This window comes from Mangifera indica, chromosome 5, assembly GCF_011075055.1.
Source record: "Mangifera indica cultivar Alphonso chromosome 5, CATAS_Mindica_2.1, whole genome shotgun sequence".
Classification (NCBI taxonomy): Eukaryota; Viridiplantae; Streptophyta; class Magnoliopsida; order Sapindales; family Anacardiaceae; genus Mangifera; species Mangifera indica.
The window spans coordinates 9,983,959-9,998,791 of record NC_058141.1 but is presented as its reverse complement, the minus strand read 5'-3'; the positions used below and the strand labels follow the sequence as shown (position 1 = coordinate 9,998,791).

At 32.6% G+C, this 14,833-nt stretch overlaps 1 protein-coding gene across 2 annotated transcripts; it reads right to left on the bottom strand.

The window, feature by feature from the left end:
- Window positions 1–7,080: 7,080 nt before the first annotated feature.
- Window positions 7,081–14,625, bottom strand: LOC123217052 (potassium transporter 6-like). 2 transcript variants are annotated; one of them, XM_044637799.1, is made up of 8 exons: window positions 13,800–14,625; window positions 13,071–13,563; window positions 12,908–12,961; window positions 11,095–11,355; window positions 10,955–11,007; window positions 9,183–9,306; window positions 8,852–9,106; window positions 7,081–8,231 (listed from the first exon to the last, which is right to left on the bottom strand). In XM_044637799.1, exons 1-8 carry the CDS (start codon window positions 13,839–13,841, stop codon window positions 7,165–7,167), a joined length of 2,349 nt encoding a protein of 782 aa, XP_044493734.1. In that variant the 5' UTR covers window positions 13,842–14,625; the 3' UTR covers window positions 7,081–7,164. The 2 variants fall into 2 exon arrangements, with proteins under 2 accessions (XP_044493734.1, XP_044493735.1); XM_044637800.1 differs by having other exon boundaries at window positions 13,071–13,560; window positions 13,800–14,624.
- Window positions 14,626–14,833: the final 208 nt, after the last annotated feature.

Genomic DNA, 14,833 nt, shown 5'->3' with positions numbered 1-14,833 from the left:
TTATAACCTAAATAATAAATTATTTTTTAAAATTAATCAACCTAAATAAAATTGTTTTATAAATTAAATCATAATTTTTTAATAATTTAAATCGAATTATATATAGACTCGTAAATAATAATAATAATATAAGAATGTGTTTGTTGTTTTGTTGGTTTAAATGATTCCAACCTAGCCCCAGTATCGACTAGGAGCACTAAATGAACTACCTAAAATAAAAACGTTATCTCTTCTTAATAAAGTAATGTAGACATGGCAAGACACTACTTTAGACTTGGCGCACGCCATTTATGACTACTTTTATATGTATTTAAATCAGGTATATCTCATATTTTACTAATTCAAACTTATCTTATAATTATAATATAAAGTTTATGGATATGTTATTTTAATTCTATAATTAACGTTGCCCAGAAGCCACCGACCCATTCATTTCAAGTAAATGAATTTAATCACTTGGCTAAATTGAGAAAAGCTATAGCTGGTTACTGTTGATGACAGCTGGGACGGTCGGTTGGGTTAGGTTCTTAAACGAAAGGGAAAGCAAGAGGGAGGGAAAGGGGGGAGAGACTTGACTCCACGATTTTGACCTACTGCCACAACTCCTATCACTTCCCAGCTGGCAATTTGGATAAGAATCAAAATATTCCGAATATTCAAGCACACTTTTGTTATTTAATTACGAAATTACCCTTGGTGTTTGGTGGTGGCCCCACGTAATCGGTGCATCTCTGGATGGGAGGTTGAATGACTCATATTATTATTATTATTATTATTACTCATGTTGCATGCCGACTCCAACTTCTTCTTTCTTTATTATTAAAAGATTCCCCTTTGGTGCTCCTTATCCCACATTTTAATCCAATCTAATTTTAAATAAATCAAATAATTAATTAATTAATTAATTAATTAATTAGTTTTATTTATTAAAAAATATGAAGAAAAATTATAAGAATAACAAACAGGTGTTAAATCAAATTTATTGCAGTTGTTAGATTGATGTAATAATTAAATAAATTATGCTAAAAAGGGAATTAATCACATGTTAAAATGGAATCTTCGGTTAGTTGCAACTACAAATATTAATTTAATGCGCGAAATTTACAAATGTGATTTTCGTGTTTAAGTTGCTTTAATTGAGGGCTAGATTAAACAGAATGGCATAATCGTAATTGAAAGGAATATAAGGGGTGGTTGAGTTTGACGTGGTCGGCACAAGTATCGTGATGGGAAATTTACTTTCGTTTCTCATCTTCCATTTTCCTCGTCTCGTTCCCCGCTTTTGGACAATGATGACAACCCACGTGTAACAATCAATTGTCCCCACAACAACTAACTGGACAACACTGATCGCCAATAAATATGTCCACCTCAGCAAACTTTGAAAATCCAAGGTTATCCAAATACAAGGGGGCCCACATACACGTGGTAAGCACGTGAGGGGAGAAGGTGAAGAAATTTCTAAAGATTTTACCTTGGGTGAAGAAGTGGGCCCCGGTTTATCTGGTAGCCGCTTTTTCCGCTATGGCGTGTTGGGATGTATTGCGTGCTTCGTCCCTATCCAAAACTCTCCTCCTGGGACCCACCTCTTCATGGAATGTTCCAAACGTATCTTTCACGCACTTCTCTCTTTTTATTTATTTTGTAATATTTTTAAAATATAATTCCGGATTTTTATAAGAATTGATGATAATATATATGCATCAATTGATGAAATTATTTTTATTTTTAATCTCGATATCGTTGTCGATGCTGAATAATATTACTTCTACCTAATATTTCGTATAAAGTATTTTTATAAATATATAACTAAATAAATTTATCTAAAAATCCAAATTAATAAATTTTTGGATAAAGTAAGTTACAATAACAATGAAGAGTACTTAACTAAGATATTAATTTTACGAGAGGATATTGAAATATTAGGGGAAAAGAATATACATAAAATAAATAAATATATTTAAAGAAAAAAAATCAAAATATGCATTTAAAAAAGTGAGAAAACATAAGGATTTTATTTACTTTTTTACCTCCTATATAGATATAAGATGATAGAATGAGTCTCTCACTTGCAAAACCTTCAAAAAAATTCTACCACTAAACCAAAATACAATTCTTGTTGTGAGGTAAAAAGAGGGGAGAGAGTTTTACAATTTAGTGAAAGAATTTTTAGTTTAAAATTGACTAACTCACTTTGAATGAACTAACTGAATTTTTTTATAATAGTGGTTAGTTGTAGTTTTCTAAAATTTTACTTTTGGCCAACCAAAATATTGATTTAAATATTTGTCATGCATATATATATATATAATATTTTAACCATATTAATTTCATCATACTAACACCTTAATTCTTAAGATGTTATTTTTGCATCTATATAGCATTTTATATGATTTTTTATTATTCTTTGGAAGGTGCTAGCCAACCCTGGATAATTAATTTTCCTTCTTGTAAGCTTGGTTTATTGGTGTAACCCTTTAAGTTTACTATGACATAACTGTGAGTTCTTTTTCAGATGATCCAAAAGTGTATCTGAAAACTCAATGACTATAGTAAATATCTAACAATGTGTTATAGCCTCTAAACTATATTGAAGAAATACTCTATCAAACCTAAAATATTCAATCGTATGTTCCATGTAGGTAATATCCTTCTGTTATTCAATCTAGATCGATTTCAAACTCATAGATTGTCAAAGTCCTAATTTCGATTATTTACGAATCATCAATTTAAATATTCAGAACATGGCATAACGAACATTCTTCATATGACTTACATTATACTCTGGCCAAAAATTTGATTTTCAATATTTATCGATGTTCACTTTAGAACTCAAATTCGAATCGAATCAACAAATATTCAAAACCCGATACTTTCTGAGTCAATGGATCTCATCTTAACTATCATTCTTCTCCGCAGACAAATAACACATGACCAGTATGATTTGTTTTATGAGATGTGGTTAACCTCATATATATACACCATATAAATAATACATATTCATATCAAATCCAACTATGATGTCTCAGGTCAAAGGATTACTTTGTACACTAGTATGATCCTACAATAAGTCATTGACTATGATTTAATGACCTTGTGACTTATCGTTATTGATCATGTTTGAAAAACGGTTCTCTAATGGTTAATTCATACTAATACCCTAATAATATGACTATCATCGTCACTCGTACTAATGTCATCTTATAACATTCAATGGAGATATTTAGTATATCTATTATGTGATATAATTGTCTAAGTTATATCACGTCTATAGAAACAATTCAATTATTCAGTTTGTATTAAGTGAGTCATTCAGATAGTTCGTACATATAATTTATATTATCACAAAATAAATAAAATAATTTATGTATATGAACAAAAAAAACTACTTCTTTACTAATAAATTATTTAAAAATTATATACAAGATGAGATACCTTAAAACTGACAATACGAATAGTTCTTAGGATATACACTAACAAATATTATATGCAATGAAAATTGTAACAAAAAGCTAACTCCATGTCAGGATCTCTTGAAAATAAGTAGAATTGGTAACTGAGGAAGTGTCTAAGGCATAGACCCATAGAGGCACAAATTATTAATAAATTCGACAAAGAGATTTGTCTTTTTGTCTTTAGTTGTACAAAAAGATGTAAGACCTAGCGTAGACACTTGAGACCTCTTTTCATTCTCTTTTAATTATGTATCTTGTAATCTTAATGCAATACAAACCTTAAACTTACATTGTTTTAAGTGTTTTCATTCCACTTTATTTAATATCACCTCGTATACAAAATGATCATTACATTCCCTTGTTATGGTTAATAGACAATAACAAAAGAGAACAAGTACTATAACATATAAAATTTAAGTGTTTAGGAAAACTCGAGCTTAGAAAATGAGTTTAGGAAGGCTATGATGCCCCCTAACTGATGAGGCACGTCATTACAATACATGACATATGGACTTAATAAAAGCCTATGATCACTAGGGCAAGGACATAATTTATAATGTTCTAGCCTTAGGTCGTGTGCCTGCAGAGTTGTTCACATTGGGTTTGCATGAGTGACTAATGAAGGTTAATTACTATTGTGAGATGCGAAAAAAATCAAGATTTTGCTTTCGTTTTTCGATTGTCCATCTCTTTAATATGAGTTTTTTAGTCTACACGATGGTAATAGGTGGTGTAAGTTATGGTTATATGCTAGATTGATAGTGTAAATTAATATGTTTTTTATTAGCATGAATTATATCCGTTTGGGATGTTCTACACATGACAATTGGAATGTTCTTGGCATAAGTTTTCTTTGGACATTGTAAGTTCACACCATCTTTACTTTGTGTAAGTTTTACTCAACATACTTAGATTAGATCAACCTTGGATTTAATTGTACTTTGAACCACACATGTTGGTGCAACCCATTATATGTGAATTAAATTTTGAACATTAGAGGTTGATGCCTCTAAGGTGGGGAGTTTTTTGTTTTTTTTTCGTTTTATGTCAATCATTAATCTCTTGACATGAGTTATATCTTTGGCATGCCAAAATCGATGGTGTTCATATGATATCGTTGATCTCCTAACTATCGTATGTTGATGCCTTAATCACCTAGATGTGGAGTGTATTCTATTTAGTCAATGATTCTCGCTTGTGAGACATTCACTACATGATAAGGAATGAAACCTACATTATTGATGCAAGTTTATTGATTCAAGAGTCTACATTTGACAACCTTCTTTGAAGGTTAGATGAGTATTCAAATGATCATATAGGTCTAACTTACAAGTCTCGTAATTAATGTTGTATCACTTGTCAAAACTAGTTATAGCATCAACACAAGAGGTGTTGAACAAATATTATCATATGATTGGAGTTACGCTTTGTATGTTGAGAGGCATTATCCATTGATTATGATCTTGTACTTCTAGCTTGACAAGTCAAGTCACCTTACCTATCACAACTAAACATTGAGCCACTTTAGACTAACAAGAGTCAGATCCTTGGGATCAACAAGTTAGAGTTGCTTCACTTATCAAGGTTAGTTAAGTACTTAGGGTAATTGAGTAGATAAGGTCATCTAAAAAATTGTAATACCTACATATATGTCTTAGAGGTAAAATAGTCTTTATATATATATATTTCAAGTATATATGAAATGACATAAGTTAAGAATTTGAATTAAATGTTTTAATTGACTTTTAAATTGATGATTAGTTGTGCATAAAGAGTGCATACCCATTTATTTGAATGTCACATCAATAGATGGATAAGGTGTCACGTATGTTGGATATCTCGAAATGGATGCAAGGTTGTGCATGCTTAGGATACACACCTGTGCAACTTGACATAGAAAAATTCTATAAAACAAACATGTTATTACAAGATTGAGGCTAATCACATAAAAGGTATATAAACAATGATGTATCATCAAACAATTAAGTGTTATTTTATCTTTAATTTTCAATTGTCTTATTATATGATAACATATTGTTATTTATACACAAAAATTATATACATAACACTACACATTACAAAAAGTAGGCAATCTCCATTCTATCACAATTGAGTAATATTATATATTAAAATATATTTTAGTATATAATTAAATATATAGATAATATATTATTACATAATTATATATTATTTTATTTTAATTTAAAATTAATCAATTATATAATAACATATTATTTAAATATCAAATTTTACATCTAAAAATATATACTTTTCACAGTTTTATTATTCCCAATCTATTGAGATTAGAAAATAACCAATTTTTTTAATTTTGATTTAATTTTTGTGGTATTTTCTTGTTTTTAGAGTTGACATTATTTTTTAATAATGTCAAATCAAGTCAAATATTTATTCAGTAATTCTGTTTTTTTTTATATTAAAATAAGAAATTTTTTTCCTTATAATATTTTTGGCTTGTACCCATGTTAAGACAAACCGACACACACTGTAAGGATTTTTTACATAAGAAGCCCAGACCAGTCACTCATAAAAAAAAAAAAAAAAGGGTCAGAAGGGTTTAGTATTTTATTTAAAATCTTGTCTGATTAAGTAGTTGAATAATTAATTAATATTATTGATTAAAAAATTAACACTCTTCTTTGAATTTCATTTCATGTAATAATAATAAGAGTGGAAGGAAGAAACAATGGATAAGGTAAGCGTGGGTGGTGAATTGTCAAAATATACTTAATAACTACTCCTTTTTCTCCTCTTTTATAATATAAAATTAAAATCCCTCATTATTTATTCATTTATTTATTTACATCCAGATGCTGACCTTTCTCCATCAAACTCTAGGCTGAACAATTCACCTGATTGCATCAAAGTTTTATTAACTTTACAGGAAAGATTTGTGGGACCCTTCTATATAATTTCAACTTCATCATCTGCTTGATCATGTGTGGATAGGGGTGACAATAAGTCGGAATGACTCTGATGCAATCTGTTAAGTCTAAGATTTATATAATCGTAAGTATTATGGGTTAGCTCAATTTGTAAGAAGTATGAGATTTACGATCCAATCGTATAAATATAAAATCAGACCAGATCCTATAATAACAAGCCAAACCAAACCTAATAATAATATATTAACCTATTAATTTTAATAAAAAATAGTTTTTTATAATATATTATTAATTAATTAATTAATTATTCTTTTAATTTTTTTAAATAATTATGACAACAGTAATAGGCTTGACCCAATCCCCTAGAGTAGCTCGCAAACCCTTTCAAATTGAGTCATTTTCTCATATTTCGGGTCAACTTAACCCATTTGACACTTCTATATGTGGGTTAGGCACTCAAAAGTTAACTATTGAAATTGAAAACTCTAAGAGTACATAAATCTTATTTTAGAAACTTATATTTATCAATATAAGATCCTAATCTTGTACCTTACATTTGAGATCTAAACATACTATTACGCTCCATAGTCTCAACACCCACGCACCCAAAACTATATAAATTATACACTAAAAATTTATATTTTTCAATGTGAGATCTAAGTCTTATATCTTATACTTGTAATCTTAACATATTATTATTATTATTATTATTTATTTTAATATCACTAAAATGGATAGCCCTTTAATTTATTTCACTGGATTATATCATGTACATGATAATTTTACAGAATTTTCTACAACAAAATTCATACTTTATAAATCATCCCTACCTCCAGTGTAGATGCATTTGGAGCACTTAGTGCATATGTCGGAGGCCTGCTATTTCTTCTCAAGAACTCATAGCCAATGTTTATTACAACTTTCTTTATCAGGCTGGATCCTTTCTTTGCTTTCACATATGAGTGACCTAATATGTATGCGATCCCAGCTTCCCTTGCTTCTGTAAGTTCTTGAAGCTCCTCCATTGCTTTGCTGTCAATCTTCGGACTTTCTGGAACGATAAATCTCACTCTTTTCTTCGGTTTTGCTATTGGGGGTGATTGTATCTCCCGTAGCTCTGATGTGCCTGCTGATTCTGGGTTGTTCACATCACCCTCGCTCATTTGAATCCCTTCTATATGGGTTGAGCATGTCCCAACAACTGTCATTTTGTTGTCATCCTTCATCAGGTCATCCATTGTACCACTGGAATTGGCTTCAGAGGTTCCTGAACGTATAAACTCCGCTATACTACACACAAGATCCTTCTCAAATTCCATGTCATCCTTGTGTACATCACGATATCCATATCTTACAATGCACCGATACATTCTATACTCTCTTGGACCAATATGACCAACTAAGAATCGCTCCTCGGGTCTGACATGAGGAACCGGGACAGATTTAATGCAGAGGAAAACCAAAACCTGGTGAAATGCCGGAAGGTTGGTGACAAAGTGGGAGAAGATTGCAGGGATTCCAGATACCAGTTCAGTGTGTATAAGGCCAATGCCACGGACACGTACAATGCCTAGGCTGGGACCTAAGCTAAGTAACCAGTTGACAGAGACCTTGTTTTGCACATCGAACTCGTACTTTTTCAGAGTGCCATAGTGCCACACACACATGACAATCAGAAAGATGAATGCAAGGGCAATGGGGACCCAAGCGCCTTCAAGGAACTTGATAAGCGAAGCTGAGAAGTAAAGAGCTTCAACTGTGCCAAAGAAGACAACAAAAGCTATTGCTAAAAAAACATTCTTCTGCCAGCACAACACGATCACTAGGGACATTAGGCAGGTGGTTACCAGCATAACACTTATGACAGCCAAACCTATCGCACAAAGAGAAAAAATTTAAGGAGTTCACGAAACAAATTGAAAAATTCCAAGTTTTTTTCTTTCACAGAGAGACTAATCAATCAAGATAGTTCTTTAGAAGCATTAAAAGCAAGAACAGAAATCCTGAAGTCCAGCAGGCATCATTAAAATCGGAGATCTAAGAGAGCATGGTAGTTTTCCTTCTTAAGGTACAAAAAGGACGATATCACATGGACAGATCTCTGGATTCTTGATCACTTGAGGCAGTCAAATCCCTTTCATTTATAAGACAAATTTTATTGAAAATCCACAGATTACAGCTTATCATCATAGCTTAATATAATTATACTTTTTTACATTTCATACAGCCAACTTTCCACTCCAAAAGATTCAGCACATCCCACAACCAAGCACAAATCTACCATGTGCCTCTTAGGTTTCTCTTCAAGGAATATGTTTCAGGCTTGGGTTAAAATTGATCTATAACATTATTACAAGCCACATTCAATTAAACAGATCATCCCTGAAAGCTAAAAAATCATCAAGTCAAACATTCAGCATATCCGCAAAGCAGTTACAAGCATTCAGAAGGGCAATGGATTGAGGGAATGTAATATTTCTCTAAATGTCATACCTGATGCATTGCCCAAGCGTTTTGTGTCTCTAAAACCAATTGTAACAGCTAAGCATAACAACATCAGTGCCCAATTAATCTCTGGAATGTAGATCTGACCATGAATTTTGGATGATGTGTGGACTATTTTGACTCGTGGGAAGCAACCCAGAGCAGAACATTGCTTGATGATTGAGAAAGTGCCAGTGATAATGGCTTGGCTTCCAACTACTGCAGCAAGTATGGCTATAACTAGAACTGGCCATCTCAAATTCTCTGCAATTTTAAAATGGGGTACTTCCAATAAGTTGGAACTGTATAATTTTCAGTGATAAAAATTCAATGAACCTACCTGGTACAGAAACATAAAATCCAATTCGATAATCTTTGTCAACAATGTGATGCTGAGATAGATAAGCAGCTTGTCCCATATATGCAAGAATCAAGGATGGATAAACCAAAGAGGTGAAAGCAATCTGCATAGATGTGCACATATCAATCAATTATTTACCATATGAAAGTGGATCCAATAAAAAGAGTATGCATGTTTTATCTAGCATATTACACATGATTCCTTTTGTATTTGATTGCCATTGTGTCTCCTATTCCCTAATTTTATCACTAACCAGCAAAATCGTATGGGACAATGCTTTCACCCATCAAGAAACTCAGAATTTGATGATGAAATTGTATCTAGCCAAAGAAACATAACAAAAAATGAAGATGACCTATTCAACCAATAGTTTTGAAGGAGTATGCTAGGACCTAGGATGCACAAGAAGAAAGGTAACTGAAAAAAACAAAGGAGCACTATTCTATGGTGAGGTGGAGCAATCCGCTACTGTAGCAAAAAGAGAGGGACACATGGGGGTCAAAGATGAATGGGTATAGAACAAAATAAAGGTGACATAAAAGAGAAAAATAAAGTGAGGAAATTGATTGTGGACAATTCAGGAAACGGGGCAATCTGCATGGTAGTAACTGGCACCTCTGTTGCCAGATTTCCTCATTCTGTTTCTTCTTATATGCCACTTTTTGCTTCTGTTTTAGTTATTGTCTGGTGTAATTGGAATTCTGGAAATATTAATACTCACATTTAGTGTGTTCTTTGATAAATAACAAGATTGTTTTGTGTGAGATTTGTGGTGAATCGATTGAATTGAGTTGATTTGATTGTAGAGTTGGATTAAGATAGCAGGTTTCTATCAAAGTGTGATTGATAGAAGATATGAAGAGAAGTCCTAATCAATCAAAAGTGCAGAATAAATACTCTACACACTCCTTGACACTGGGCAGTGCATGATATTTTTTTTCTATTTATGTATCTAGCTAAAGAGCAGTTTGTTTTTATTCAACATTCTGGAACCTGAAAAGAATTGACTTTTGCATCACTCATACAATGGATACACTACAAACTCCATCATTCAAGGAGTGATGGAACCTGAAAGTCTTTAACACTGTTATTCAGTGTAAAAGACTTTCATATCACTTGATCGTTGTCAGAATTTCTACAGCTGCCTTCATCATTGTTGCCCAAGAAGTATCACATTATATAATCCCCTTTTACTAAATAGCAAGAAATGGTTACATCTTTACTGGGTCAAAGCCTTAATGGGTCATTAAATCACAACAATCAAAACTACTGGGTCCAGCATCTGATCATGAGAAATACAACAGGACAAGGGAAATCTAAGTTAATAGGCATTGATGAGTAAAATTATGTTAAAAGGCATTGATTTGTATGCCTGCACCATTCATAATTACCTTTATTTGTTTGGTACCAAGAGATGGTTCCATATGCCCAGTATACACAAGGCCAAATACCCACACAGACTAACCAAACGAAGCCAAACTTACATAATATCTAATGTATTAAGTCTGCAAATTATAAAATAGTTGGCCCATATGTTTAAATAGTTTGGTCGGCTACCCAGAAAGAAGGCACAATTTTGAACTGTCTACGAATTATAACTTAAGCAGAAGTAATTGACAGAAGGGCTTACGAATCAGATACTGACCAGAGGCTAATTTAGACAGGTGCACTGATTGTTATACAACAAACAAGTTGAGTAAATCTAGCAAAAGAGTTTGCAAACAAAGTTTGGAGATTTTAAGCATATATACCTTGATTGACAATTGTGAAAAGTGTCCAAGATCAGCGAACATAGCTTCTGAGCCTGGAAACAAAATATGTACATTTATTAATGAACAAGCCACATTGTCTGTGAATAGCTTCAAAATAAAACACCACCTGGTGCGATTACCTGTTATACACAACAAAATGCCACCCAAGGACATCCAACCATCTTTCTGAGTTTTCCTCAGAAATTTATACATGTAGTATGGAGAAAGTGCTTGATATACATGAGGATTCCAGTGAAAGATGTTGTATAATCCAATAGCACTGATGCATAGAAGCCATGTTAAAACCACAGGTGCAAACAAGAATCCAACTCTATGTGTGCCATAATGTTGAAGCGCAAACAGAGCTATCAGTACAATGCAAGCAGCTGGAACTTCTACATCTGCAAAAATACATAATTTTCAAGTGGCAGTGCAAATATGATAATATAAATGTCATAAAATCTAAACTGCTGAGCTGCAGAAATAAAAAAAAAATAAAGATAAGCAAGCATAACATCTTAAAATTTATTAAGAGTGCTGCCGGTTGGTTTAGTTACTAAAAACAGTTCCAATAATACAGATTTCACACAAATTATCACACTTTCCAGAAGCAAAGGCCCCATTGAATATGTTAGTACTACTAAGAATGCAACAAGAGGATGTCTATCTAAAAACAAGATGCACTTCATATATCCAAGGTTTTTGCTTTATAGAAGTATTTTAGTGCAATTATAATTTCCAATACTGTGCATTGACTTATTTTTTCTATTTTTAGGAAAGGGCATATATCGTCTTAAACATGATTAATACACATGAAGACTACAACAATTTTAGGACCAAACTTTACAACTTGTCATGACGTTGTGTTTCTCCCCATTCTGAAGAAGGTCACAACAATCCAAAAGTTGGCATGTCTATCACTGGGTTTTCACTTGTATAATACCTACCATATTATGAAGTCATTTCTACCCCACCACACACCAACCAACCCATTGCAATGATAACCTACCTCCCATAATTGCTATCTACCCAACAACCCAATGATATTAAAGAAAGGTTTTCAGACAAGAAAGATAATTCTTCTCTTCAATTGGTTTAGGACCTTCTCTTCACTACACATGTTTAGTAGCTGTCAGGTACTGCAAACATGTAGGCTTCCAATGCAGCTTTCTGTTTTCTTTTTTGCTTTCCTCTTCAAAATCAGCATATACCCTCAAGTGATTTCGGGACAAGGGATAGGCAGGTGTAAGAAGTAATAAATTTTGCCAAAAGGTTTCTAAATAACACAGACTAATATAGAGCCATCTACAAGATGATAAAAGTCAAACCATAATAGACACACTCATAAGTTGAAACCAGAAAGGTGTGACAAACATCTAACTGGTGAACCATCATGTGATCATAAAACAGAAAGCCCTTGCAGAAGCAATGGAGGCAAGTGGCCCAGCATTAAGATAACTTCAGTTTTTATCAGTTTCTGCAGATTTTCAACATGTCTCCATATGCAGGCCAGAATAGGTTGATAAATGACACATGTTCGCGCTACCTAATTTGTGAAGGATTACTTTTCAATAATAACGGTGCAATTATCCTTGAGAAATGTATATATCAACAGTCTGAAACATTTCAAGACAGGTGCTAAAAATTAGCGATGATAAGACTAAGTCATATTGAAGTTGCTGAAGAAGCTACAAAATGCACAGAAACTGAAAAAAGAGAAAATTGGACTACAATGTGAACTCAAAAATGACATTCTTCTGAAATTTGAAAATTTCAATTAAAGGTTAGCCTGTTAGAAAGTAGGCCATCAGTAAATTTCAAACAGTATTACCTGAAAGAACCATGCCAACCCAAACCTTAAACAATTCAACCATGATTTGTCCATTCATTTCTAAAGTTCTTAGCAAACAACAAATAATACAAAAAGAACCAGGACAAGGATAAGCCTCTTACATTTGTGATGCTCCTTAGACATGGAAAGCTCAAGCCCTGATACTGCAGAAAAAACTGCACATATAATCCCAAAAATCAAACAATCAAATTGGCTTTCAAACACTCAAAACAACAAATTCCGAACCAAAATCCAAAACAAAAGCAAAAAAAATCCAATTATTACCAGAAATAGCTGGGCTGAGCACACCATCACCAATTACCATACAAGTCCCAATCAAAGCCAATACAAGCAAAAACCGCTGCAAAACTCTATAACTTTCAAGAGTGGATTTCAACTTTGACCCAAAACTACTTTTAGGTGCCAAACCAACAAAATTCTTCTTGTACTCAGTGAGTTCTTCGTCAGCCGACTGGCCATTAGGAAGTGAGTTGACTCGGGCGTGCCGACACAACAACGAATACAAAGCAAAAGTCCCTCCTTCACCGTTATCATCAGCTCTAAGCACTATAAACACATATTTAAGCAATGGAATCAAAGTTAATGTCCAAAAAACGAACGATAAAACTCCATAAATCTCTTCGTTGGTCTCTGAGTGTTGAATATTTTCAGCGAATGTGCTTTTGTATACATATAACGGTGAAGTACTTAAATCTCCGTACACAACGCCAAGACTTTGATAGGCTAATATTAACACTGTTCTCCATGATTCTTTCTGCTATAGGAACAACAATCTGATCACAAAACTAAACTGGACTTATTTAAAAAACTTAAAATCAATGCATAATTTGCAACAAAGGCAACAAAGTGATCATTTAAAAGAAAAAGGTTTTTCAACCCAAAAAAAGAACATTTTGATCATAAAAGAGAAACAAACCGAATTGAAAATCAATGATGCAACAAAGAATGAAATGGGGTTAATTTGAAAATGAAGAATAATCCAGAACATCTCACCTTAACAATATTTTGATATGCCCCAGTTTCCAGATCCATCATTGGCAATCTCAAAAGTTGAAAATTTTCATTTTTGCTGAGAAATGAAGAGTAGTGATATGCTCAAACACCCTCCCCAGTGTGTAACCTCGGTAGAAAACGCTACAAAGACAAAACTGAATTTTTAATAAAAGATTGTTTATTTTACTGAATTAGACGAGTCAATGTAGAAGGCAGTTGAACAACTTTCATTGAGACACAGACAAGTCAAGAACAAACTCGAAAAACCCAAAGAAGCAAGAGGTGATTGTGACCGTTTATTTAAAACGAGAACCAATATGATTAAAATAAGATAAAATTCTGAGCGTGAGAGAGAAGAGTCTCGTTTGTTTTGTAGTTGATGAGTTGATAAAGGTGGGTTTATGATTGTTTTTTCTTTTACAGTTACAGAATGAAAAAAAGAGAGAATATTTTAATGAAGAGACAGATGTTGATCTTCTTCTCCACTTGGCTTTGAATTGGCAACATGCAAAATGGTGTTTAACCGAATAATAACACACTGAGTTGATCTTCTCCCCCACTGGCTCACCCACTCAATCACTTGAGATTCTGACAGTTGAGAATTGAGATGCTAAGGGATGACAAAGTGATGGATTGATTAAGGCTCAGCAACTATTAAATTAACTACTCCAATCAAAAAGAACAAGTCTCAGCTAAATAAAGGAAACATAAGCTTCCCAATTAATGGAAATCTGTAAGACTCTGTTGCCCATTTAAAACCATTACCAGTGTCTTCATACAAAATTGGAAACATACTGGATCTATTAGGTTGGCATGCTTTAATACAAAATGTAAAACTTAAATATGTGTAAATTCTGCAATGTAAATTCCTATAATAATAAATTTATAACCATTTATAAAAGTTTTGTTGTCATTAGTCTTTTTCACCATGAATTTTGTGAATTTTCAAAATTTCGTTTTTCTTATTTTGTTCTGGCATTTTTCATATGATTACCATTTTTCTTGTATTTGATAATACATACATGCATTTCTCT

Coding starts and splice junctions, on each gene's coding strand:
- LOC123217052 (XM_044637799.1), bottom strand. CDS start 13,841: ATGATGGATCTGGAAACTGGGGCATATCAAAATATTGTTAAG. Junction 13,564..13,799: donor CATATCAAAATATTGTTAAG/GTGAGATGTTCT, acceptor TTGTTCCTATAG/CAGAAAGAATCATGGAGAAC. Junction 11,356..12,907: donor GTCTAAGGAGCATCACAAAT/GTAAGAGGCTTA, acceptor GTATTTTTGCAG/ATGTAGAAGTTCCAGCTGCT.